A 23,953-nucleotide genomic window follows, 5' to 3' on the forward strand; every position below is an offset into this window, starting at 1 on the left:
GGTGGGGAGACAGCAGAGGCTGGATAGCAAGATGGAAACTTGAAGGCCCACCCTTTACAGAACTGCTTCCTCCTGCTAGGTTTCACTTCCCAACGATTCCGCAACCTCCTCAGACTAACTAGCTGGAGCGGGATGAGCCTCTGAGGGACATTTCACTATTAAACCATAATGCTTATTCTCTTATATTCCCTGGTCCCACAAGAGCTGGATCTTCCTTCTAGATAGGAGGAATTGAGGGGTTCAGTCAAGGAAACTGGTCCTCCCAAGACAGCGCTTTGTTGGTGTAACTTGGGGTTTTAAGTACTCAGGGATGGCATAAACCCAACCGCATGGAAATTTCTTCAGGAGCAGCCAGCTCTGAGAGGCCAAGACCGATGCTGAGGCTCTCCCACTTCGTTAGTTCCCCAAAGAAAAGGCTGTTTGCACCTCCCGGCTTCTTACACTACCCAACTTGACACTGGAGCGATGGCTCTTCATGATATTGTCTTACATTTGGATTCCTCCCGGCATGCACTCGACTGTTTTCTGTTTCTGTCACAAAAATACTTGAGTCCAGGTGCTTTATGAAGAAAAGTGGTTTCTTGATCTCACAGTTCAGAGGGTCGAGAGCATGGCACCAACATCTGCTCGGCTCTGGTGAGCGCCCGTGGCAGATTATCACTGTCAGAAGTGCACAGGAAAGGGTCCAAAAGGTAAGATGGGAAGCCCGAGAGCTGGGAGAGGACACTCAGGTCCTGGAAGAACCAGCTGACTCCACCCCTAATACCTAGTTCTCCCCTACCAGACCACACCTCTTAAAGCTTCCATTACCTCTTAAAGCCATCACATTGAAGGCCGAGTTTCCCGTACAAGAACCTCTCTGTGGGGGGGGGGGGGGAATAGTGTGGAAGGATAGTAGCACTTGCTGCACAATTATAATGCCCTAAATTCAATCCCAGCTCCCATGTCGAAAGCTAGGCATGGCCATGCACGCCTGTAACCCCAATGCTGAGGGGAGCAGGGACAGCAGGATTGCCTGGACTCGCTCATCAGTTAGCTTAGCTGAAAAACAGCAAGCTCCAATTTCTGTGAGAGACACTCTCTCAAGGAAACAATGCCAGAGAGTGACAGCAGAAGTTATTTGACATCCTCCTCTGGCCTCTGCAGGCCTGTGCATGGGCACATGCCTCTGCACGCGCGCGCGCACACACACACACACACACACACACACACACACACACACACGGGCACCATACCATACCTACATGCATACATACCAAAAAATAATAATAAAACAAAAAATAATCAAGAACAGTAACAACAAACTCTTTAGGGGCAAGGCTCCAGGGCCAGGCTTGTGCAGCAGAGAGGCATACCAGCCCTTCCAGGAACAACAGCCACTCCTGGCAGCAAGGTCATCTAATTTTTCAAGAGAAGTCACTTCAAATGTTTAGATTAAAATTCCCCTTATTCTTAAAAGAATGGAAATTGAATTTAAAATATTGTAATGGGATAGGGGCTGGGGAGATAGCTTCCTGGGTAAATCACTTGCTGTGAAACCCCCCAAGTACCTGAGTTCAAAGCCCCAAGTCCCATATAACAAGCTGGAAGCTCTAGAGGGCTTCTGCAATCGTGGTGGACATATGGTGAGAAGGGGGCCAGACAGGAGGATTTGCAGGAACCTCTCAGAGCCGTGAACAGTGAGAGACCCAGCGTCAAAGAAAGTGGAAGTGAGGACCGACTTAAAAATGTTCTCTGGCCTACACCCCCCCCCACACACACCAAAATAAATAAATGAAACAGTAATAAATGAAAATAAGGGCTGGAGGGGTGGCTTAATGGTTAAGGCCTGCAAAGCCAAAGGACCCAGGTTCAATTCTCCAGGACCCACGTTAGCCAGATGCACAAGGGGGAATATGCATCTGGAGTTCGTCTGCACTGGCTGGAGGCCCTGGCATGCCCATTCTCTCTCTCCCTCCCTCTTTCTCTGCCAAATAAGTAAATGAAAGAAAATTAAAAAAAAAGAAAAGAAAAGAAAAAAGAAAACTAGGTGGGCTCAACAAAATTCAAAACCCGAGGTTAGCTTTGTTTCCAGTGTCTTCCTTAAATGATACACATTGTCATACGGGTAGGTGTTTGATGTTCTGTTATCAGTGACTTATCTGAATCTCTTTGGTGCACTGGGGCCTTGACATGGCCCTCATGGTAAAATGATGGATGGCAGAGAGAAACATGTTTTCAGTCATGGCATGGGGAACCTTGCCTACCCTCCCTCCAGGCCAGACCAACCTGAATACAGCAATCACATGACTTGCACCGCCCATGACGACAGGTACAAGAGGTAATCCCCATCTGAACAGCCAGTTTCCCCCGGGGCTCAGGCACGTACCATCGCGTGGAGACGGGGGAAGGGAGAGCTGGCCGCGGGACCACCTGGCCTGCCTCAGCAACCAGGACAGTGAGGGCCGCGTGGGACGTGGTCAGTCCTGTCTGGGGTTGATCAGCTTTTGTGTGGTGTGCACGGAGCCACAGTGCAGCCTCCTGATCACCACTTCCATCTTCTTCCTACATCTTTCCCCAGAGCGTCTATATTCAGCTATGGAATAATTGTTCTTGCTCTGACCTCAAAACGCATTTGTCCTGAGCCCCTGGGCTCCAGGGCCGTGAAGAAAGAGCCATAGGGTGAATGTGTGGCCAGGACTCCGCTCTGCTCTTTGTGACTGAGGTCAAAATCGGAACCAGCAGTGTGGATGATTCTCACATCCTGGGTAAGGACTCCATTCTTTCACAAGTCACAACATACCCTTCTGTGTAATCTCGATGGGTTGCCTCCAATTTGGTCCACTAGTCAGTAGAAACTCCTTTATATCACTTCTAGAAAAAAAATGTGGCAAAATATAAAAACAAAAGAAATAGTTTAGGATGTAGCTCGGTCAACGGTGTGCTTGCCTAGCAGGCACAATCCCAGCACACCTGTAATCCCAACACTCAGAAGTGCAACTACATCAGGAGTTCAAAGCCAGGCTAGGATACTAATACCTTGCTAAAAACAAAACAAAACAAAATATAGACAAGCAGGAAGAAAAGGTACTATCGGGTCTCAGGATAGAACTTTAAGTATTTTTAGACAAAATGCATTTAGGTAGCAGAAAGCAACTCTCTGAACTCTCTGAATGGGGCTGAAGGTCCCTCCATGTGCAAGATGTCTGGCCTTTGCTCAGTGCAGGGACCTGAGAGGGACATCTGCTGCCCACACCTCTCTAGAAGGTTCCTTTCAAAGATGGTGGGAGAATGTGGTTGGTTCCCGAGGTAAACTTCCTCTCCTTTTCTGTTTCCATCCACCCAGCGCTCAGATAAACCCTCAAAATGAAAGCCTGAAGGAGCCAGGATCACAGTGGTGACATCCTCCCTGCTTGCAGAGAGAAACTTCATGGCGTTTGTGATTCAGTCTTGATTTTCAACAATGCGTGTTGTACAGATAGCGGAAGGTGTCCGTGAACAGCTTCTGAGGACATCAAATGCCACCACCACACTTGGATATTTAATCCCTCACAAAAGCTGTTTATGGTTCGACATACTCCTCTTCAAAAACATTATACCTTAATTTTATTTGCTGTTTTTCAGAGAATACAAACAGATTAAAGAGGCTCAGTTCTGCCTTTGAGAAGTCACGCTGGTTTAATTAGTTAATGTTTCTCAAGCACTTCTGAAGAGGGGAAGTGATGGATATTCCAAAGCGGCAGGGCTAGGAGTTTATCAACACACTGTGTTAAAGCATCTTCCTCCTATCCTTTCTCAGGGTTGGAGCTGTGGGTTACTTCCCAAGAGGATTTCATTCCATGGAAAGTAATTCTGCCTCCTTTTGAGTCTCATTGTGGGCCAGGGCCACTTACAGCCATCTGTGGCCCTATGGTCACAGAACTCCACTTCTCTGAAAGCTGAGTCTGGCTGAACTCTTGGAAATAATGTCCCTCACAAAGCATTCTGAGTCTTCACCCTTTCTTTTCCTCCCCATGTAAAACTGAGCAGGTACCCACAATGCTCCTGTTCACACTTCCTCTCCATCCTCTTCCCTTGCCCTGGTCCATGAATGAGTCATTTCAACCTTTTGCTTTCTTTTTATCTCTTTCAGGGAAGCTCAAAGAAAATTTCTGGGGATAAAAGAAATGGGCTCACATTCAGTACTATAGTCCTGAGCCACACATGGCCTCCACATCGGTACAGTTTTGCCTTTCACAGGTATAATGACTTCTCTCCCCTGGTGGAGAGGAATGAGAGGTGGTACAGGCGCAATTTTTCTGGGATTATCTTATATGAAAATATTCCTCAGGTATGTCATGTGCTTCCATGCCATCTCAAACAAGGTGACACCTAACCTAGAAGTACCATTTGCTTGAATATCAATTGTCATACTGTACTCTCCTGTGCTCAGACCATCCAGATCACTTGAGAGCGTCATGACTTGTGCCCAAAGTGACCCTAGAAAGAAATGCTTTTGGAGTCACTCAGCTTGGTTGCTGTTCCTCTCCAAGGCTTGCTGACCATGGGTGTTCTCCGTCACTGGTGAGTGCTATCCCTTCCCATATGCAGCCTCCAAGCTTCTGCTAGCTAGGAAACGAGAGGAGAGAATTAGACCCCTTACAATTAGATTTTTTTTTAATTTTATTTTTATTTGTTTATGAGAAAGAGGCAGAAAGAGAGAGAGAGAGAGAGAGAGAGAGAGAGAGAGAATAGTGGGCACACCAGGTCCTTTAGCTACTGCAATCAAACTCCAGATGCATCGTACCACCTTGTGCATCTGGCCTTGCACAGGCGCTGGGGAATCAAACCTGGGTTCTTAGGCTTTGCAGGAAAGCACCTTAACTGCTAAGCCATTCTCCAGCCCTAGGTGTTTTTTTTTTTTTTTTTTTTTTTTTTTTTGTTTAAGGAGGGTGTTGCAATCCCAATACTCAGGAAATGGAGACAAAATAATCTCAAGTTTTGTTTGAATGATCTGAGTTATACAGTGAGACCCCGTTTGAGAGAGAGAGAGAGATTATTAAGAAAAAAAACCAAGAATGTAGGTTGAGAATATAGCTCAGTCAGTAAAGTGCTTGCTGTGTATGCACAAGACCTGAGTTTGACCCTCTAGAACCCACATAGAAATCTGGGTATGCTGGTGTGTTCTTAAAATCCCAACACTGGGGATATGGAGACAGGAAGGTCTCTGGGGTTGCTAACCAGCCAGGCAAGTTCCAGGCCAATGAGATGCCCTGCTTCGCAAAAGGTGGATGGGATCAGAATATGACACCCAAAGTTGTCCCCTAGCCTACACACACACACACACACACACACACACACACACACACTCACACACACACACACACAGTTCCTAACACACATGGCTTTGGATGAGGAACTGACATGGTTCTGCTGGAGCACAAGACCAAGTGGGAACCTACAAACATATGCAGATTTCACTGCTGGTGGCCTCTTCCTCCTTTTCCAGTTTGGGCTGTCTTCTGGATGGGATGAAGTGCAGAATAAGTGATTCTGGGCAAGGGATCTTTCCCCCTGAAGTAAAACCACTTCATGCCTTTGATGTAGGGAGTTCTCAGAGCCTTGCTGGGAGTAGGTGTTCCTATTTGTTGAACACATGATTCTGGCAGTTTTTTAGGCAGTAAAGGATTTTAGATTTTTTTCTGTTCATTTTTATTTACGTATTTATTTGAGAGCAACAGACAGACACTAGAGAAAGAGGCAGAGACAGAGAGAGAGAGAGAGAATGGGCACGCCAGGGCCTCCAGCCACTGCGAACAAACTCCAGACGCGTGCGCTCCCTTATGCATCTGGTTTACGTGGGTCCTGGGGAATCGAGCCTCGAACCAGGGTCTTTAGGCTTCACAGGCAAGCACTTAACCGCTAAGCCATTTCTCCAGCCCAGGATTTTAGAAAAGGATGGGTTTAAAGATGCTTTGAAACACAAATGTACTCCTGTTAGAAAGATACAAATTTATAAGCCAGGTTTCTTGGAAAACCTCAAAGTTCTTTGTGACCCAGGAAAACATTGTAATAAAAGCACCCTTTCTTTTCCTTCTCACTGAATGCTACATCTTGGGAATTTCAAAGAGCCAGGCGACCACTTGTGGTCATATTCTGTCCACCATGCTAAGTGTTAATGTAGCTCTAATTCCTAGAAGATAAGAGCAGCACACGTTCCCTGGCATCTTTTTGTTGTTGTTGTTTTTGTTGTTCTTGTTTGTTTGTTTTGTTTTGTCTTGTTTTAAGATAAAAAGGAATTCAGAACTCTGGGCCCAATCCCAGTGAGATGCTCCAATTTCAATTTTCAAAAAGAAAGATCTTGGCAGAAATGGTTTTAGCTCCATTTCCAGTTTGAACACGTTTTGACTGCTTCATTGTAAGACTTCCATGCGAGGTCTGTTATGAGACCACCTTATAGCAGATAGTGTCTCAAATAGTTCAGCAATGAAAATAAATGTATACATTATTCCTTAAATTAGGTTGCTTTGTGGGAGTTACTGAAAAAGTTAATGACTGTTATCACGGTCCTGGTTGGCGTCCTGATTGTAATGCTTCCTTGCTTGGAGACCATGGAGAAGCTCCTGAACTTTTCTACACCCCAGTTTCTCCTTCAAAATGTGGGGGTTATTTTGTTTTATTTTGTTTTGCTTTTTATTTTACCAATCAAGGCATAACAAACTTATCCAAAGTTTGGTAACTTAAAACAACTACCATCATATGATGTCTCAAGATTCCCTCCTTGCGTCGGGCTGTCTATGGGAGACTTATGTCTCACAAGGCTGAAGTTAATCGGTGCATAGGACATCATGATGACCTCACTCCTCACCTCCTTGACACTGGTAATATGTAACTTCTCCTCTCCTTATAGTCTAGTCTGTCTTCCTCTCAGAGAGATAGCTGGGGTCTAGGAGAGTGGGAACAGAAGCTGCCAGACCACTTTGGGGCGTAGTCTCAGAAAGAGTACAAGGTCACCTCCGTCTCATCTTGTTGATCAAAACATGACATAAAGCTTGCCAAATTCACAAAGAGAAATAGCGTGTGTCTCTTTCTACATTTTTTAATTCTATTCATGAAAGAGAGAGAAAAAGAGAGAGAGAGATAGAAAGGCAGAGAGAATGAGAATGGGAATGCTGGGTCTCCTGCCACTGCAAACTCCAGATGCAAGCAGTACTTTGTGCATCTGGCTTTGCATGGATGCTAGAGAATTGAACCCAGGCCATCAGGCTTTGCAAATGAGTGTCCTTAACCACTGAGCAATCTCTCCAGCTCAGTGTATAGCTCTTGGTGGAAAAAATATCAAAGAATTTGTAGCCATGTTAATTCAATGAGATAATGTCAGTCAGTATGTCTTTCACAAATACTAGAAGCTTTTTATGCTATACAGTACTAAAGCCAGTCAATTTTGCTATCTACTCCTTGGACCCATCATTTACGCTGGCTGGCTCTCGGTTTCTTTTTGGTATCTGTTTCAATCTGAACAGAACTGGCCCCAGAGAGATGCTCTCATTTAGACAGTAAAGGCAAAGGTTATATTGACACTGTTTACCATGCAGCAGGCACCATTCTCAGCATTTTACTCCTGCTATATAGCAACCCTATAGGTAGATACTAGTGCCAAATTTATTTTAGGCACAGAGAAGGAAAGCACATGCTTAGAAAGGTCAGGGCCAGGGATTTCAATATATGAATCGCACAGCCTGAACCCACATTTGCTCCATTGTTTGAAGGGTGAACCAGTGAAGCTTAGGAGTTACACCACTTTAAGGCTTCTTCTAAAATTCAATGTTTTATTTACAAAATATAGAAATAATTGACAGAACTTGGTTTCTTGGTGCAAAATACAAAGTTGAAACATGGAATTCAGTGAAACTGATAGCTTTAAATGTGAACAGAAAAACCCAGAGTTTAGCTCTGCGTATTGGCTAAAATCAGAAAGAAATCTCTGGATGTATGAGTACATTTTTCACTGTGGATGTTCAACACTGATTCATATTTCAGTACTTCTCCACTGCCCCCACGACTTCCTGCAAAATAAGGCTATTAACAACTAGATGGGATTGAATTTACTACCTTTATAAATAGTAGATATTCTTGTTATGAATTAACCACTGTACCAGGCACCTGACTGCTAGAAAGAATTTCCTCCTGCATTATCTCCTGTGATGCAATTTCTCAAAAGCATGTTTTCAGACAGCTAGTGATTCCATCCCCAAGTCCTTCATAGTCTAGGAGGAACTTGAATATTCTTCCCACAAGCGTCACCTCCTACTTCTTTCTGAAATAAAAAAGGGGTGCCCATGGTGAAAGAAAGGGCTCTTTGCTGTCTTGAATCCTGCTTGCCGGTGCCAGGGGAAGAAAGCAGTGGACAGAGGCAGTGAATATGAAAGGCACTCTCAAGGCTTAGATCGTGATTTAATTCACTTCTACAGCATCATTGCACCTAATCCCCAAGAGTGCGTTTATCGGTTCCAGCCCTGGGGAGTCTGGGTGGAGGTGGGGGTGTAGCTTGGAGCCAGGAGAGCAGGACCGCCCCACCAAGGCCTCCACTCACTAGTTGTCTAATCCTTAACAAGTTGCTTTGTCTTTGCAGGCTAATTTTCCTCATCTGTCAAGTCAAATGAAGGTTATGGAATAGATGATCTCTAAAAAATCCTTCCAGCTCCACAGTTCTATTCTGGGTCTCTCTGCACCTGCAGCCAGCCATGTGGGGGCAGAAAGGGCACTGGGAAGGGAGACAAATTTAGTCAAGAGAATAAAACACTTTCACCTGGAGCAGCCCTGTGTCCTTGTGTGTGTGTGTGTGTGTGTGTGTGTGTGTGTGGTGCATCACCACCTTGTCTCAGATTATCCAAAAATAATTGAGTGAGTTCCCTCCTTTCTTTGCCAGTGCATGGACATGCACACACACACACACACACACACAGAGAGAGGGGGGGGGAGCTTTCGTTTTTTCTGGGAGCAGCAGCTGTTTTTCTGAAATTTCCTCCACTGTGTCCTCTCAGAAACCTGTCATGGTTTTTCTGGATGGATGCCCACAGAATTTTAATCCAGTCAGAGAGAGGGAGAAAGAGAAAGGGAAAGAGAGAGGGAGAGAGAGAGAGAGAGAGAGAAAGAGGGAGGGAGAGGCTGTGCATAACATAACAAAAAGCAGAAGCCAGTCATAGGGCTTAAAAAACACATTTAATTTGTTTATCTCAAGGAATTGGAGCCTAGAGAGGCATCCGTCAACAGCAGCAGGTGCACTGCCAACCGGGAGCCATGACTAGAGCCAGGGTGAATTCCCGTAGTCAACTGGTTTGTCCTTGTAGAGGGCAGCCCGTTTGTGTCAGGGACCTCCTGAGTCCTGCACGTGGTCCTGAAATCTCCAGACACTTGGTAAGTGTGGGTTTCATCAAACCAGATGTTTTGAGAGCCCCCATTGTCTGCTCTTCCCCAGTAAGCCATTTGCATTTCCAGTAAGCAGTGGTGTGTGTGTGTGTGTGTGTGTGTGTGTGTGAAACACGAGTGTGTTGGGTCCCTGATCCGCAGAACTTAAGGAGTCCCTCCACTTCAAAAGGTGCAGTTTCCAAACTCAAACTGGTGGGAAAACATCCCAGGCCCCCAGCCACTTAGAAATGGGAGTTTCTGCACTGGGATCCCAGATCCTAGTATCCAGCTGGCTTGAAACCCAGGAAACTGAGCTATAGTCGCTCTAGAAAAGCTTACTGGGGAAGAATGAGGGGCTTCTGAGAAATACTCCTGGCCAGACAGAAGGAAGAGGGTTAGACACAAGAACCTCAGGTTTCCACTGAAACTCCGTGTTGTTTGGATAAAATAGATGGAAACCGATGCGAAATAATCAGGTGTTTCGACATTAACATTTAGGTCCTTGCTTTGTCTCTCGGATAAACATCACCTTCCCCCAGAGATTTGGGAAACTCACAGAGGGGAGGATTGGGAACTAACATGAGGGTAAAATCCTCGGGACTCGGTGAAGAAAAGCGCACACAGCGTCGAGTTGAGACGCAACAGCCCAGTTCTGCATTCACCAACCTGTGGCTGGGACAAGCTCTTGAACTTCTCCAGCTTCCGTCCATTTAGTCCTAAAGCTGGCATGTTTCCTTCCCCGAGTGTTCAAAACAGATTTCCAACTTCTAACAAAGTGTGTCATTACCATCCCCAAAGAGTTGTGGAAGGGCAGGGTCCCCGCCCCCAGGACCAAAAAGAAATGATGAGCTGGCCATTTTTATTTTTAAAAGACTTCCCTCGGGCCTTTGACCCTGCACCGCAGGTGTCCCGCCAGGGTTTATTAAGCTGCGGAGGTGTTTCCGGAAGCCTAGAGCCCTGGTGCTTAGGAAGAACCTGGAACATTTGAGAAGGCCCTGTTTGGCTGGCGCTGGGGACTCTCCCCGACCTGGAGGGCTCGCTCTCACAAGCCAAGTCCCTCGGGTCCTGCGTGGTGGCTCCTTGAGCTTGAATTCAGGACCTGAAGCCCAGGAGCTGCCCAGGGCTGATCTCTCCAGGAGACCTGGACCCCCATCCGAGGCATCCGCGTCCCAGGGACTTTCTCTTGGAGACTTGGTGATGGGAGTCCGAATCCTCCCACCCAACCCCACCACTTGGCCATAGAAAACGGGGAAAAGAAGGCTTTGGGGCCTTTAGGCGCCAGTCTGGGCGTTTGAGCATTGTGGAAAGTAAGCATTAAGTTGGCTGAATTTTGTCCAGATCCCTCTCCAGGCCTTCCGACCAGGGCCCCGCGAAGATTGGCTCCCTCCCGCCCCAACAAGCTGTGCGGGGGCGGGGGGGGAACAGCCCGCCCCACGGGGCACTGGCCACCCTGCGGACGGCGCTCGGGGCCAGCCAGACAGCTGGGCTTCGGGTCTAGGAGGACCCTAAGGACCCAGTGGACAGCCCTCAGAACCATCTCCCAAGTACCCGAGGTCTGTCTGTGGGATGGCATACACCCTGGAGACCAGACCAGAGGTCATGTCTCCTCTAAGGGGCTGGTGGTGGTGGTGGTGGTGGCTGGGCGAGGGGTGCGGTGGACCCAGGCTCAGCCACCCTCTCCGGTCCCCAGAGGTTCGATGGCACGGTGGGGGCGGCGGCTGAGGCCGGGCGGTGACCGCGGAGCCCCTCGGGGGACCCGCCGCACACACCCCATCGGTCCCCCCCCCCACCCGCTCGCCCGGCGACCCCCGCCCTTCCCCCGCCCGCCTCCGCCCCATTCTTGGAATTGTGTGGAAAAATTCTCAGCCAAACCTCCCACCTCTCCTCTCTCCTCCTCCCCCCCCGCACCCCACCCCGCACTCCCTTTTAAAACCCCCCTTTCGTGCGCGGCCCCAGCACTCTTTGTGAATGAGGGCAGGGAACACGGCCCTTCCCCCGCCCAGGAGCCACGCCAGACCGCCGCGCTCAGAGGACTGTTTGTTAATAGTCCAATTAGATAATTGCCATCTTTCACTCCTTTTGCTCCGCATTTCCCATAAAGGAATGAATGGGGAGAGCGGCGTGGAGAGGGCTTCTGCCCCGGCAAGGTGACGAGAAGGGCTGGAGCATGCTCCTCGCACAAGGCCAGGCGCTTGAATTGAATCATTGTGGCCTAATCAATGCTCTTATTGGATTACTGGCTGTTGCTTTTCTCAAAGATATTGTAGCAGAGACAATGAAATAGCTAGGGGGAAACTTTTTTTTTTTTTTTTTGAAGCAGATCTCACAGTTGAGATTTTTTTTTTCTCTGCTCTCTCTCTCTCTCTCTCTCTCTCTCTCTCTCCTCTCTCTTTCTGTCTCTCTCCCCCTTCTCTCTCTCTCCTGCTGGACTCTGAGTACAAAGCTGCCCTTTGAATGGGCTGCCTCGGGGCTGCTGGAGGTGTGGGCATGAAAAAAATCCGACTGGAACTAAATGAAGAGAAGGTGGCAGTTTAAGATGGCTGTCAGCGTCGAGGTGTGTTAAGGAGTTGCCTAAGAAGAAAGCTTGGTGGTTGTGCTGTTTTTTGTTTTTTTTTTTTTAATGTAGGGGAGAGACTTTGGGGGGAAACTTTTTCTCCTCCCCCTCAGCCCCCCCCCCCGCACCCAGAGGCAACAGCTTTCTTGTGCTGCTGGGGTTGTGAGGGGCATCTGGCCCCCACCCCTCATTCAGCTCTATCTGGCGAGTGTGGAGAACCCGCCTCCTCTAGCCCGTATGTGAGCAGAAGGGGTCAAAGGCAACGAGAAAGTTAATAATGCCTGCTAATGGTACTAACCATTCAGGATGAATCTTGTCAAAAGTTTTTCTGGAAGTGTAGGTCTTTGATTGTGTGTTTCCCTGAAAGCAAGACCAATCATTTCCGTTTATTCACTGGCTAAACCCCTACTTGATTGGGGACAAGGACAAGAAACCATCTATTACGATCTGATATATTATCCAAACAATTTAGTGTATTCATGAGGTAACCGAAACGTGGGGGCTGCGAAATTACCCGTAATCAATTGCAACGGCGGCGGCGGCGGCGGCGAGCGTGCGTCCCCCTGGGTGTCGGGACAGCTACAACTCGCGGGCTCCGGAGCCGGCGGCAGCAGCCGCAGCAGCAGCAGCAGCAGCAGCAGCAGCATCTGGAAGTCGCGCTGTTCGCTCCCTGGTCGCCGGGCTGGGGCCACTGGACGTGCCCGGAGGACGCGGGCTCTGACCAGGCGGCCTCGCCGCGGGCTCCGCCGGGATCCTGGACCACACCGGCGGCCTCCCCGCCCGCGCGCCCCTCTCCAGTCGCCGCCGACCCCAGCCACCCCGCGGGGACATCCCTTCTCGCCGGCGGCCACCGGGCGCAGGGGCTGCTGCGCGGTAGGGGTTTTGTCCCCTTTTGCTTCTCCCCCTCTCTCTCTCTTTTCCTTTCTCTCCCTTTTTCCCCCTCCTTCCTTCTCCCTTTTCTGTGTTCCTTTGCCTATGTTCGGGAAACCAGACAAAATGGACGTCCGGTGCCACTCGGACACCGAGGCCGCCCGGGTGTCGAAGAGCGCGCACAAGGAGAGCCGGGAGCTCAAGGGCGCCGAGGGCAGCCTCCCCGCCACCTTCCTCAAGGAGCCCCAGGGCGCCTTCGCCGCTTCTGGCGCTGCGGAAGATTGTAACAAAAGTAAATCCAATTCCGCAGCCGACCCGGATTACTGTCGCCGTATCCTGGTCCGAGGTAAGGATGAGTTGGGCACGGCTGTGGGGCGCGATCTTTTTTTGAGGGGGGGGGTGACAACTCCTTGGCACCGGCCGTGTGTCGCCCAGGGCCAGCAGAGCCGGGATACCGACTGGGACTTCGGAGAAAGTTGGTGGCCCTTTCCTGCCCGAGTCCGGCTGGCTGCTGGGGTTCGAGCCTGGGGCTCACCAGCGCGCGCTCCCCAGGGGCCTTAGCTCTCCTAGCTCCGAGGACCCCCCCCCCCAGCCGAACCCAGCTGCTGGGGGATGGCTGAGGGGCTGCGGGCCGTGGTGGGGGATGTGGGGAACGGGGCAGGCTACCAGGCTGCGGCCTCCAAGCCGGCACCTCTGGAGAGGACAGGCGCACGCCCCTACGGGATGGAGGACCCACTGGAAGGTGGCCTGCGGGCTCCTGCACCCTAGAGGGCAGAGAGCATCCAAGGGAGCCCGGGCACGGAAGAGCAGCCGCCGACCATGGGCTTTGGCCCGGTCAGTTCTGCGCGGAGCTGAGGGCCCTGGCGCTGCGCTCCGGGCCTGGCCGCTGCTGCCAGGAGAAGCCGCCGAGCTGGATGGTGGAGCTGCCAAGGCCGCCTGATTGTTTTGGCCCGACCTCGCTCGGGGCGCGGCAAACGCTCCTCCCGGACCGCGGTGGCAGCGGCGAGGCCCAGCCCCGGCCAGCGCCGCCCCCGCCAGCAGATAGCCAGGCCCCGCCGGCGGTGATTCCCTCGGTCCCTCCTCCTTCCGCCCGACTCGGGAGGACCGGAGATTCGCGGTGGGGGTGGGGGGGACAGCTGGAGAGCCGGCTACTCGGAAGCCAAGGGCCCGCAGGACCCAGACTAGCTAATAAAGGCACCCTCGGGCTCCAGGGGACTTGAATCAAGCAGCCCAGGGCCCCCTAGGCCGAAAAGAACACCCGCTTCTTTGGAACTGATTTTCTTCTTCCCCTGTCTGGAGGGTTCTACAAAGTCTGGTGCCTCCTCCAGTCAGTGGTGTGAAGTCAGCCTCCTTGGCCTCGTACACACACTCACACACAGAGTCTTTGCCAAGGCCACCCTCCGCATCAGACCGGGAGGGTGGGGGGACCGTGCCCCTGAAGCAAGCTGGGGCCTAGGTAAAAGAAAAAGGAGAGTTCTGTGTTCAGAAAGTGCCTGACGTCTCCTCCTTTCCTAGATGCCAAGGGCTCCATCCGAGAGATCATCTTGCCTAAGGGCTTGGATCTGGACCGGCCCAAAAGGACACGCACGTCCTTCACCGCCGAGCAGCTCTACCGCCTGGAGATGGAGTTCCAGCGCTGCCAATACGTGGTGGGCCGCGAGAGGACCGAGCTCGCCCGGCAGCTCAACCTCTCTGAGACCCAGGTACCTTGACTAGTCTGTGCGCAGTTCTGCTGTAGGCTCCCGGCCCGCTATCGCTACCGCGCGCTGCTTTAACTCACTACCCAACCGGGCTTTGGACCCAGCTTCCCAAAGGAGTTGAAGGGCATGGGACAGACAGGGAAGAAAGGTGTAATATAAAAAGACTTTCTCCTCTTTCTTAAGCTGTGTTTCCCCAGTGCATCCCGGAAAAAAAAAAAAATCTTAACAAGGTTTATGCTTGGCCCACAGGGCCCCAAATCCCATCTCTGTGGGATTCTTATTGGTTCTCAGACTTAAAAGAATTTTGGGATGGTTTCTGCTTTTGTAACAAGCCAGTGTTTTTGCCCATTTAGGGGCACACTATTTTGGCCACAGTCCCAGGATTCCCTTTGAGGTTCTCGGCTTTACTCAGCACCCAGGTCTATTCTGCAGGAAGTAGGATTAGAAAGGCCTTGCCAACTCCCAGTGCAGACCTGGCAGCCGGACTCTTCAGGATGTCTCTCCCTGGGGCCAGCGCTGAGCATCACTCTGCGGAGGCCCTAAGAAGCCTTGTGCTGTGTGTCAGTAGTATGAGACATGAGGTGGAAACAGATCTGGGAACCTTAAGTCTACGCATTGCCCTAGAGCTGACCATGTCTGGAATCTGGGCTGAAGGCTGAGAGTTAAGGAGAAAACAGATGGGAAAACCTCAGGTTGAATTGGCACAACAGCATTTCTGTTACTACCTCCTTTGGTTTTCCAAATCTAGACAGGAGGGTTTTTCCTTACAGCTGCTACCCTCCATTCTGCTAGGCCAGAAGAGGGGCAGAGGGAGAAGTGGAGATGAGAGGGGTCGGAAACTGGAGAGTGATAGTCTACCTTAGCCTCCTGTCTTCCTCCCGTTACTTCGGAGCTCATTTTGGAGAGCAGAGGGAATGAAAAATTAGGAGTATCACTCAGACCCTCCAATCCAGCTGGAGGTGAGAGGAGGTGGAGAATGCTTAGCCTATTAGAAGTCCGTCCTTCAAAACATATTCCTTCTACAGTTACTTTCCCTGGGTGCTGTTGGCTCACGGTCTACTCTTAACCTAACAAGCAGGAAACAGTCCCAGGCAGCCTTTAACCCGAGTGGCTCTCTTCTGGGGCTAAATTCTAGAGCACTGGTCCTAGGGCCTTGTGGGCTGGGGGGCCCAGGAGGGCTGAGAAACCCTTTCCCCATACCTTCCTTAAGGCCTTGGGCTCTCAGGCGGCGCTGATTCCACGAATCTGTGAGCCCCAGTCCTGCTCAGGATAATGCAGCAGCCGGCCCAAAATCCCTTGTGGTCTTCCTTGGAGTTGGAGTCATGAGCATTTTTGTGACTTTGTTTTTGTTATGGGCTCAAGCCGGGCCCAGCTTCCGTGACCCGGAAGCGCAGCCTAGTGGAGTGGTATCCCCCCTCGTGGCGGCGCCAGCTTCCCCAGGCGCCTCGAAGCTCCCTCCAGGACAGCGGGGTGGGGCCCGCGGCTAGGGCTGGGACTTTGTGGGTGGGTGGGTGAGGGGTGCACAGCGCATCCCCGGGACGGGACGGGAGCTGTCTCTGTCTGACACTGCTCTTCCCTGCCTCCTCTCTCTCTCACCCTGCCGCGCGCCACGGAGCGCAGGTGAAGGTCTGGTTCCAGAACCGACGCACCAAGCAGAAGAAGGACCAGGGCAAGGACTCGGAGCTGCGCTCCGTGGTGTCGGAGACCGCCGCCACGTGCAGCGTGCTGCGGCTGCTGGAGCAGGGTCGCCTGCTGTCGCCGCCCGGCCTGCCCGCGCTGCTCCCGCCCTGTGCCACGGGCTCCCTGGGCTCGGCCATGCGCGGGCCCAGCATCCCCGCCCTGGGTGCGGGCGCTGCGGCGGGCTCGGCCGCCGCCGCCGCCGCCGCCGCTGCCGCCGCCGCCGCCGCTCCGGGCCCCGCGGGCTCCGCGTCTCAGCACCCGCCGACCGTGGGTGGAGCCCCGGGTCCCGGGCCTGCGGGACCCGGGGGACTGCATGCGGGAGCGCCGGCCGCTGGCCACGGCCTCTTCAGTCTGCCGGTGCCCTCCCTGCTCGGCTCGGTCGCCAGCCGCCTGTCCTCCGCCCCGTTGACAATGGCCGGTTCGCTAGCTGGGAATTTGCAAGAACTCTCCGCCCGGTACCTGAGTTCCTCGGCCTTCGAGCCTTACTCGCGGACCAACAATAAAGAAGGGGCCGAGAAAAAAGCGCTGGACTGATTGGAAGTGTTTTGCCTGTATTTATATTTATAGTATCCATTGTGGTGGTATTTATGGACTTCTAGGCGCCCAGGGCTCCCCGCGCTGGTCCCCTGGCTCCCAACTAGGCCTCTGACGGCCCTCCATCCCCATCGGACTCTGCTAACCCATCGCACCTCACTTGGGCTATTTTTGTTCCTTTCCCCTCTATCTTTCTCTCTTCCTCTTAACCCTAATTGCCTTCTGAATCCAGAAAAAAAAAAAAATCCAAAGAATTGGGGAGGGGGGAAATGCGCAAATTAGCCAACATGGTACCCCCAGCCCCTCCCACCAATGCCAGCCTGGGAGCCAACACTCGTCTGGGCACCAGACTTGTTCCACGTCGGGCTGCTGCGGGTGCTGCGGATGATTCCCCGTGGATCACTGAAAGAGGGAAGCTATGCGCAGACCCCAGGGGCGGGAAAGCCTTGCAGGTTTCTTTAGACCAAAAAGGAAAGCCTTCCTAACGCTTGGTGGAGAAATCGGGGACTTTGGGGAGTCCCTGGCCCCTTATTGGGGTCCTCGCAGGGGAGTCAGCTTCCTGGAGGGACAAACCCTGCTGAGTTTTATCCGCTAAGAGAAACTCCAACCACAAACTACCCCGGAACCCAGAAAACAAAACCGAACAAACGTTCTATCAGGCAACAGAGGTGGTACATTTGACCTAATCAGAAGTAAAGTAAGAATAATTACTACATAAAATCAAATAAGAATAACCCGGTTTTAAATACGCATAATCGTGGAATTTGAGAAAGGTGCAAGAAATTGAGGCCAGAGAATGTGCCCACGGGCCAATGCGACATTAAATCTCTGGGATTTGTGAATGTACACAGGAGCTTATAGGGGAAAAGCACACCGATGATGAGAGGAAAAAAATTTTTTTTTCAAAATCTCGCCAAAGCTTTTTGGGGCGGTGGCTGTCAAGGCCTTGCTCCTGCTAGGAGAGAGCCAGGCAGCTGGAGGCCATTGCCAGACCCCAGCACCAGCCTTAAGGTCTCCCAGATGCTAGGCTCCAGCCGAACTGCAGGATTTGAGAAAGCAATCAACGCCTACTGCCGACTTTTCCAAACTCCCAGATTGGTAACATTTTCCCACCACGCAGGAAGTCCCCGGATGTCTGAGCAATTGCTTGCACAAGGAGCGATATGGGATGCCAGGGTTTTGCTGGCCTCCTGGGTTAATCCTAGTCTGGTGCCCATTGCCTGGCTGAGAGGAATCATCCATCCCCTCCTCCCTCGTGCTCCGCAGCTGCAGGGTTGGAGGCAACCGAGTTAGACCCTCACCACCAGACTGGTGAGACCAACCTGATCCCTGACAGCCATGGCCACCCGCATTTTAACCAAAATCTCCGACCCAGAGCGTGAGGTGCCGCAGTGTCTAGAATGTATCGTCCATCCGAAGCTAGCGCAAAACACTTTTTTTTTTTAAAAAAAATAGTAACTATATTGTAAATTATTTACGTCGGAAGCTTTTTTCCTTTTATTTTTTTCGTTTCTTTTCTTTCTTCCTTTTTTTTTTTTTTTTAGGCAAATAGTGAAGAAAATAATGAACGATTCAAACGGCGGGTAGGTGTCACTGAATCCTGGCTACTAACCTTGTTCTGAATGTTTTGGATATTTGGATGTTTTGTATTTATGTGGTGAGAGTGAAATATATATATCTATGATGATAAATGAAGTGTATTTTGTCTTATATTTGAAGGATTAAAAAAAACATAAAAAAAGAAGAAAAAGAAGATCCGACGAATGATGAGTCTGGGCATAGGGACTTCTGGGTCAGAGGGAGGTGGTTCCCCAAGTGCCAGGGCCCTGACTGGCACTGTGAGCTCTTGAGATGAGATCTAGGGGGACGCAGAGGTGCTCAGCTCCATCCCCCTGCCCTGAGTCCCTGGCTCTCCATTGGTGTGGCCACTTCACGCCCCTTCTCTCTTATAACAACTTCCATGATTTAGGATCCTAATCTCCCAACACTTCCCATTTCTTGAGTTTTTCCAGCTGCATCTGCACTTGGGATTTGAATTTTGGAATTCTGAGATTCAAGAAAGGCAAGATGTTCTTTTCTTCTGACCTAGAACAAGTCTCTCTGCCATCCAAGAGAGACTTGAAGGGTGTCAGAAAATGTACTACTTATTAGCTCCTGCAAAAAGCCCTCTCTTCTCCTCCCGGCCCCAGGAGACAGGCTGTGATATGGCTTGTGCACCTTGAGGTCGGGACTATAGGGAAGGTATGAGTGGCTAGAGAGAACGTTGAGTGGTGATTGTGCTCTCTCAAATGTATGCAGTCGGGACTGTCCACACACCTAACTGTTGCTGGAACTGTAGTTTCTTGGTGTCAGCCACATAATCAGGTCCCCAAACCCCAGTTCATATGCTGTGCTTGCACACACCAGGTATAAGTATGGGAGAGGAGGCAGGGGGGCAGAGTGGACAGCCAGTGGAGTCTGTGAACAGAGTTGAGGCGCCATGGGCTTGGGTTTTACTGACGGAGCAGCAGCCCACACACAGTTCACGTTTGCTTTTCAAAGTCGCTTCACAATGCTTGTTATGTTCTCTCTCTCTCTCTTTTTTCTTTCTCTCTTTCTCCTCTTGTTTTTAGATTCCTCCCTTCTCCTGCCCTGGCTGCCCCAAGGCCAAGGCTGTGGGTGGCACTGGCTGCATTGTCAAGGCTGGTGCCTGGAGAAGCAGGGAGGGAGAAGGTGGCATAATCTTATGGAACAAAAGAAAACACAAAATCTCAGCATCAGAGTCCCCAACAAGCTCAGCCTCCTCTCCCAGCAGCCCTGGGAGATTACCAAGCAGATCCCTCCTTCCAGCTTCCCTCACCTCCCCTGTTTTTGCTTTCTTCTCCCTAGAAGGGGAAGTACCCTCACCCATCACCTCTCCCTCTCACCTCCTTTCCGTCCCTGGTTCGGGGAGCCGCTGAGCTTAGAGCCTGCCACTCAGGGAGTACAATTGTTCTTAAAGGGCCTCTTCTGCCCAGAAAAAGAACCACAATTTTAATTTAAAAAAAACCTGTAGACCACCCATTTAATCTTAGTGCCTTTCTTGTTTTCCCTCCTTCTGCAAGGGCCTCTAGCAAACTGCCTTGGTTTCTGAAGGCCCCTGGAACTGGAGACTTCCAGACCAGGGAGGAGGCAGGTGTCTTCTGTGGCAACAGCTGGCTGTGCTTGGGAGAAGGTGGGAGGGCTCCTGGGCCTCTGAGGAACAGCTGGGATGGGTTGGCTTGCCAAGAAGACTGTCACACTCAGGCCTACGCAAAGCAGCATCCCAGTTGCTTCAGAGCAGAGAACGAAAGAAAACCTTGAACTCACCCACTGTGAAAGGGGTCTGATTTAGGAAGGAGCTGGGAAGTCACTGTGGAGCTGCCAGAGGACCTAAGCTCATATCTGCTCTTACAATAACTAACCCAGAGCAGAGAGAGCGTGGTCCTCATTCTCATGCTTGGGATCCAGCAGATCTTTAAGGGTTGCACATAGGACTTCGGAGGCACCATTCTTTTATTTCCAATGCGGTTTTCTTTTTCCTCTTCTCCTCCCCTCCTCTTCCTCCTCCTCCTCCTCCTCCTCCTTCTTCTTCTTTTTTTTTTTTTTGAGAGTTAGTCTTGTTTTAAAGATCAGCACACAGAATTGGAGCAACTAACTTGCTCAGAACCCACAGTCCCACTAGGGTCAGGCCCTCCTCTTTTAGCCCCTCCCTCTTTCTTCCTCCCTCTCTGTCTCTGATATCTCCCTCATATAATTGAATGCTTCATCTCTTGTGCCCACAATCTACTAACTCCCATTTCCAGCTTGCTTTCACTGCCAAGGCTCTCTGGATGCATGCTCCAAATTTTTCCCTTGTCCGTGTTGTCTTTCTTCCCTGTCAGTATTCCAACTTTGTCCTCTACTTCAATCTGGAACACCCTCCATAAACTGCTTCACTGCTTTGGTCTCATACTTTCTTAATTAAAAAAAAATGTGGTAGACAGCCACTTAGTAAACATCGGCATGACAAGGTACCTGAGGCTTGAGAATACAAATTGATGGCTTTTTACACTTGAGTCTTTCCAATGAGACCCTTCTGCATCTCTGTCTCCCTTGAGTCATCTCCTGACAATGTCTTTACACACACACACACACACACACACACACACACACACACACTTGAATTCTTCCATGAAGCCCTTTCTACTTTTCTCTGTCTCTCCTTAGGTGACCTCATGACACTCTCTTTTTCATGACTGGGAAGAAATGCCATCTTATCGGTGTGCTATTGGCCCATAAAAGTCTTTCCAAGAAGTCTCTCTAAAATTCCCTAAGGATTTCCAAGACACCCTGAATGAAGTGACTTGATCACACAGCTGATCAGAGCTTTAAAAACTTACTAAATCAGGGTTGCTGTTTTTTTTTTTTCAATATAAACCCCGAGTCAAGTTGTGCCAGAGTCACTGTGGAAGCTGGTTATAAGGAGATTCCTTAGCCTCAGCCCCACTAGATGCATCAGAAGTTCCAGGGTTGTGCATTTTAAACAAGTTTTCAAAGAGATTGTTACCTGCCTAACAGCAGAGAACCACTGAACTAAAGGACACACTCCCCACGGAAGCCTTCAGCATGTGGCCCAGGGTCTGGGAGAAGTATAGTGGATGTTTGTTAAGCAAATTAATCCTGTTTTCTGACCCAGTGTAGAGTTTCTTGTACCACACATTGTAATTCAACACCATTTCTACAGGGGAGGGGGAATCTTTATATCCCACCGTGTTTTTATTGAATATGTATCATGTTGATGGGGCAGGAGAGGAAAGGGGGTCCATGTTGCTGGTTTCTCAGGTGTCTGGGAAGGTCTTTTGTAAAGTCAGCTCAGGCCACCTTGCTGAACAGGCTATTGCTCTCTTGCAGGTGTGATGACTCAAAAAGGCAAAAGGGAGTCCACTGAGCTTGCTAAAAGGTACCCTCTTCTTCATAGGAACTGATGTTCCTGTTGGAGGGACATCAGAGCTCAGTCTCTAGAGGGAGACCTGGTCAGAGCACTTCATAAGGCACATTTACTTATCCTCTTATCCTGTGATGGGGTTCACTCTATGCCCCCATCCTGGGAGTCAAGCCCAGGACCACTCACGTACGGAGTCCCATTCTAGCCCTTCCTCTTACCCTGAGAACGGACAGTACTGTGCCGTCTGTGGCAGTACTGTATCCATCCTTAGAAAGAACTATTTTCTTCATGTAAAACTGTACATGAAACAATCTAAAAAGTGTGTGATGCATGTAAAAGTGTACATAGCAGCAACAACATGCCTCAGAATCTCAAAAGGCTGAAACTGCTGCCTTGATGCGTAGAGGAAAAAGCAATTCACCTTGGTGATTACAAGCTGCAGCCCCTGGAGTTAGAATGAATCGGGTTCAAACCTCAGAGTGTGTATCCTCAGGTAGAGTACTGAGACACCTGTGCTAAGTCTATACAGATGTTTCTGATTCTGCCTCTCAGTATTTTCATTAGTATGTGATTGGTTAAAGCATATAAAACATTTAGCAGACCTCAAATGCTAGCTATTTATTATAAGACCATGAGAATGAGGCAGTGGATGATCTTCAGCTTTCTCAACCTCAGTTTCCCTATCTGTAGAATGAGCACACTCACCAGAGTTCTTTCCTGAGGAAGTACTTATAATGTGGTTGAGCCAGTCATAACATGTTTTATTCCCTGCTTTTAGACTGCGTGCCACGGCCACTAGTAAGCACAGCATTTTTACCCACCACTAGTAAGCACAGCATTTTTACCCACCACTATAAATTACTGTAATGACTTAGCAAACAGACCTCAGCTTCAGCACTTAGCTGTCCACACGCTAAGGCTGACAGCCTCGGCTGACATCTGCCACCTTGCCAACTCCTGTTTCCCAGGCTGGTCTCCAGTGACTGACGGAGGGTAAGCCTGGTTCTTGCATTACAATATTGGGTAACTTCACAGGCTCATCCAAGCTTCCACACTCCCTGAAGAGCAGGCTGAGGTTTCTGTTGTGAGTCCAGTGAAGTTTGACTTCTCCTTCCATCCAATCCTGCCTCCTTCCTTTCTCTCCACAGCTGATGAGCTTGAAGAACTCCCTCGTGCATCTTCTCCATGATCGTCTCCCGCTTCTTGAGGAAACCAACTTGAGTGAAATGCTAAGAGACAGGACATGCTAGGATGTGGCAATGAGGAGGAAGCCCTGAGGACCTGGAGCACAGGATGCCTGGGGGCAAATACTGGGGCTAGAGGCAGGTGTGAAGGCCGAGTAGGGAACATCAGGACAATGACCTTTAGATGTCTCCATGAAGATGGACGGGATGGGGTGGGGGCTCACTGAAAAGTTCTCCTAAGGAGTTCATAGAATCAGCATAGTCCTTCTTTTCAAAGATCTTTCTGGTGCTTTGGAGTGAAGTCCACTGGCAGTGTGGAAACAGAAGTGCAAAGATTCTGAGGCAAAGGCTGACTGGTGAGTCCTCTCATGTGGGGGCACGAGGACATAATGGTGCTGCTGATGGTGACATCAGTTGGTACACTGGCAGCAGAGACAGAGGAGATGGGCTCAAGGCATTTTGCTGAGAATAGAATCGGAGTGTCTGGGCTGGGGAGATGGCTCATTGAGCAAGAGCGCTTGCTGCACAAGCAGGAGAAACTGAGTTTCATTCCAAGCACCCACGTAAACAGCCAGGCTTAACCTGTAACCCCAGCGCTGAGGGTGATGGAGACGGGAAGATGACTGGTCTAACCAAGAAATGAAAAGCTCCAGGTTCAGAGAGAGACTATCTCAGGGAAGCAATGTGGAAAAGTGGGGAGACTATTGATGTCTTTTTCTGACCTTTATACATATGCATAACACACACACACACACACACACACACACACACACACACACAGCAACAAAAGAAAAAGAAAGTTAAAAGAAAAGAGAACGTACTTAGTATCAGATGGGAAGTGACTAGTGGTGGCACTGATTTCAAGATTGGATCCAAGTGGTGGACCTTTGAAACTATTTCCCTGATGCCACTTGGGGGCTGGGAGATGGCTCAGCAGTTAAAGGAGCTGGCTTGCAAAGCCTGACATCCTGGGTTTGATTGCTAAGCACTGAGTTTGATTCTCCAACACCCACATAAAATCAGATGTGAAGAATGTATACATTTAGGATTCATTTGAAGCAACAAAAGATCCTGGCATGCAGTCCCCTCCCCACAACCACACACATGCAAATAAATAAATAAGTGAATAATTTTGAAAAGG

General features: G+C 50.1%; 1 protein-coding gene across 1 annotated transcript; it reads left to right on the plus strand.

Annotated features, from left to right (window-relative positions):
* The first annotated feature begins 12,755 nt into the window (after positions 1-12,755).
* On the plus strand, positions 12,756-16,970 carry Vax1 (ventral anterior homeobox 1). The gene is made up of 3 exons (XM_045141106.1): positions 12,756-13,136; positions 14,306-14,493; positions 16,111-16,970. Exons 1-3 carry the CDS (start codon positions 12,896-12,898, stop codon positions 16,702-16,704), a joined length of 1,023 nt encoding a protein of 340 aa, XP_044997041.1. The 5' UTR covers positions 12,756-12,895; the 3' UTR covers positions 16,705-16,970.
* Positions 16,971-23,953: the final 6,983 nt, after the last annotated feature.

This window comes from Jaculus jaculus, chromosome 1, assembly GCF_020740685.1.
Source record: "Jaculus jaculus isolate mJacJac1 chromosome 1, mJacJac1.mat.Y.cur, whole genome shotgun sequence".
In the NCBI taxonomy this organism is placed as follows: Eukaryota; Metazoa; Chordata; class Mammalia; order Rodentia; family Dipodidae; genus Jaculus; species Jaculus jaculus.

Bases quoted from the DNA above. Each gene is read 5' to 3' on its own strand.
- Vax1 (XM_045141106.1), top strand. From the start codon at position 12,896: ATGTTCGGGAAACCAGACAAAATGGACGTCCGGTGCCACTCGGACACC. The intron at 13,137-14,305 runs GTAAGGATGAGT...CTCCTTTCCTAG, and splicing joins TCGCCGTATCCTGGTCCGAG to ATGCCAAGGGCTCCATCCGA. The intron at 14,494-16,110 runs GTACCTTGACTA...CACGGAGCGCAG, and splicing joins TCAACCTCTCTGAGACCCAG to GTGAAGGTCTGGTTCCAGAA.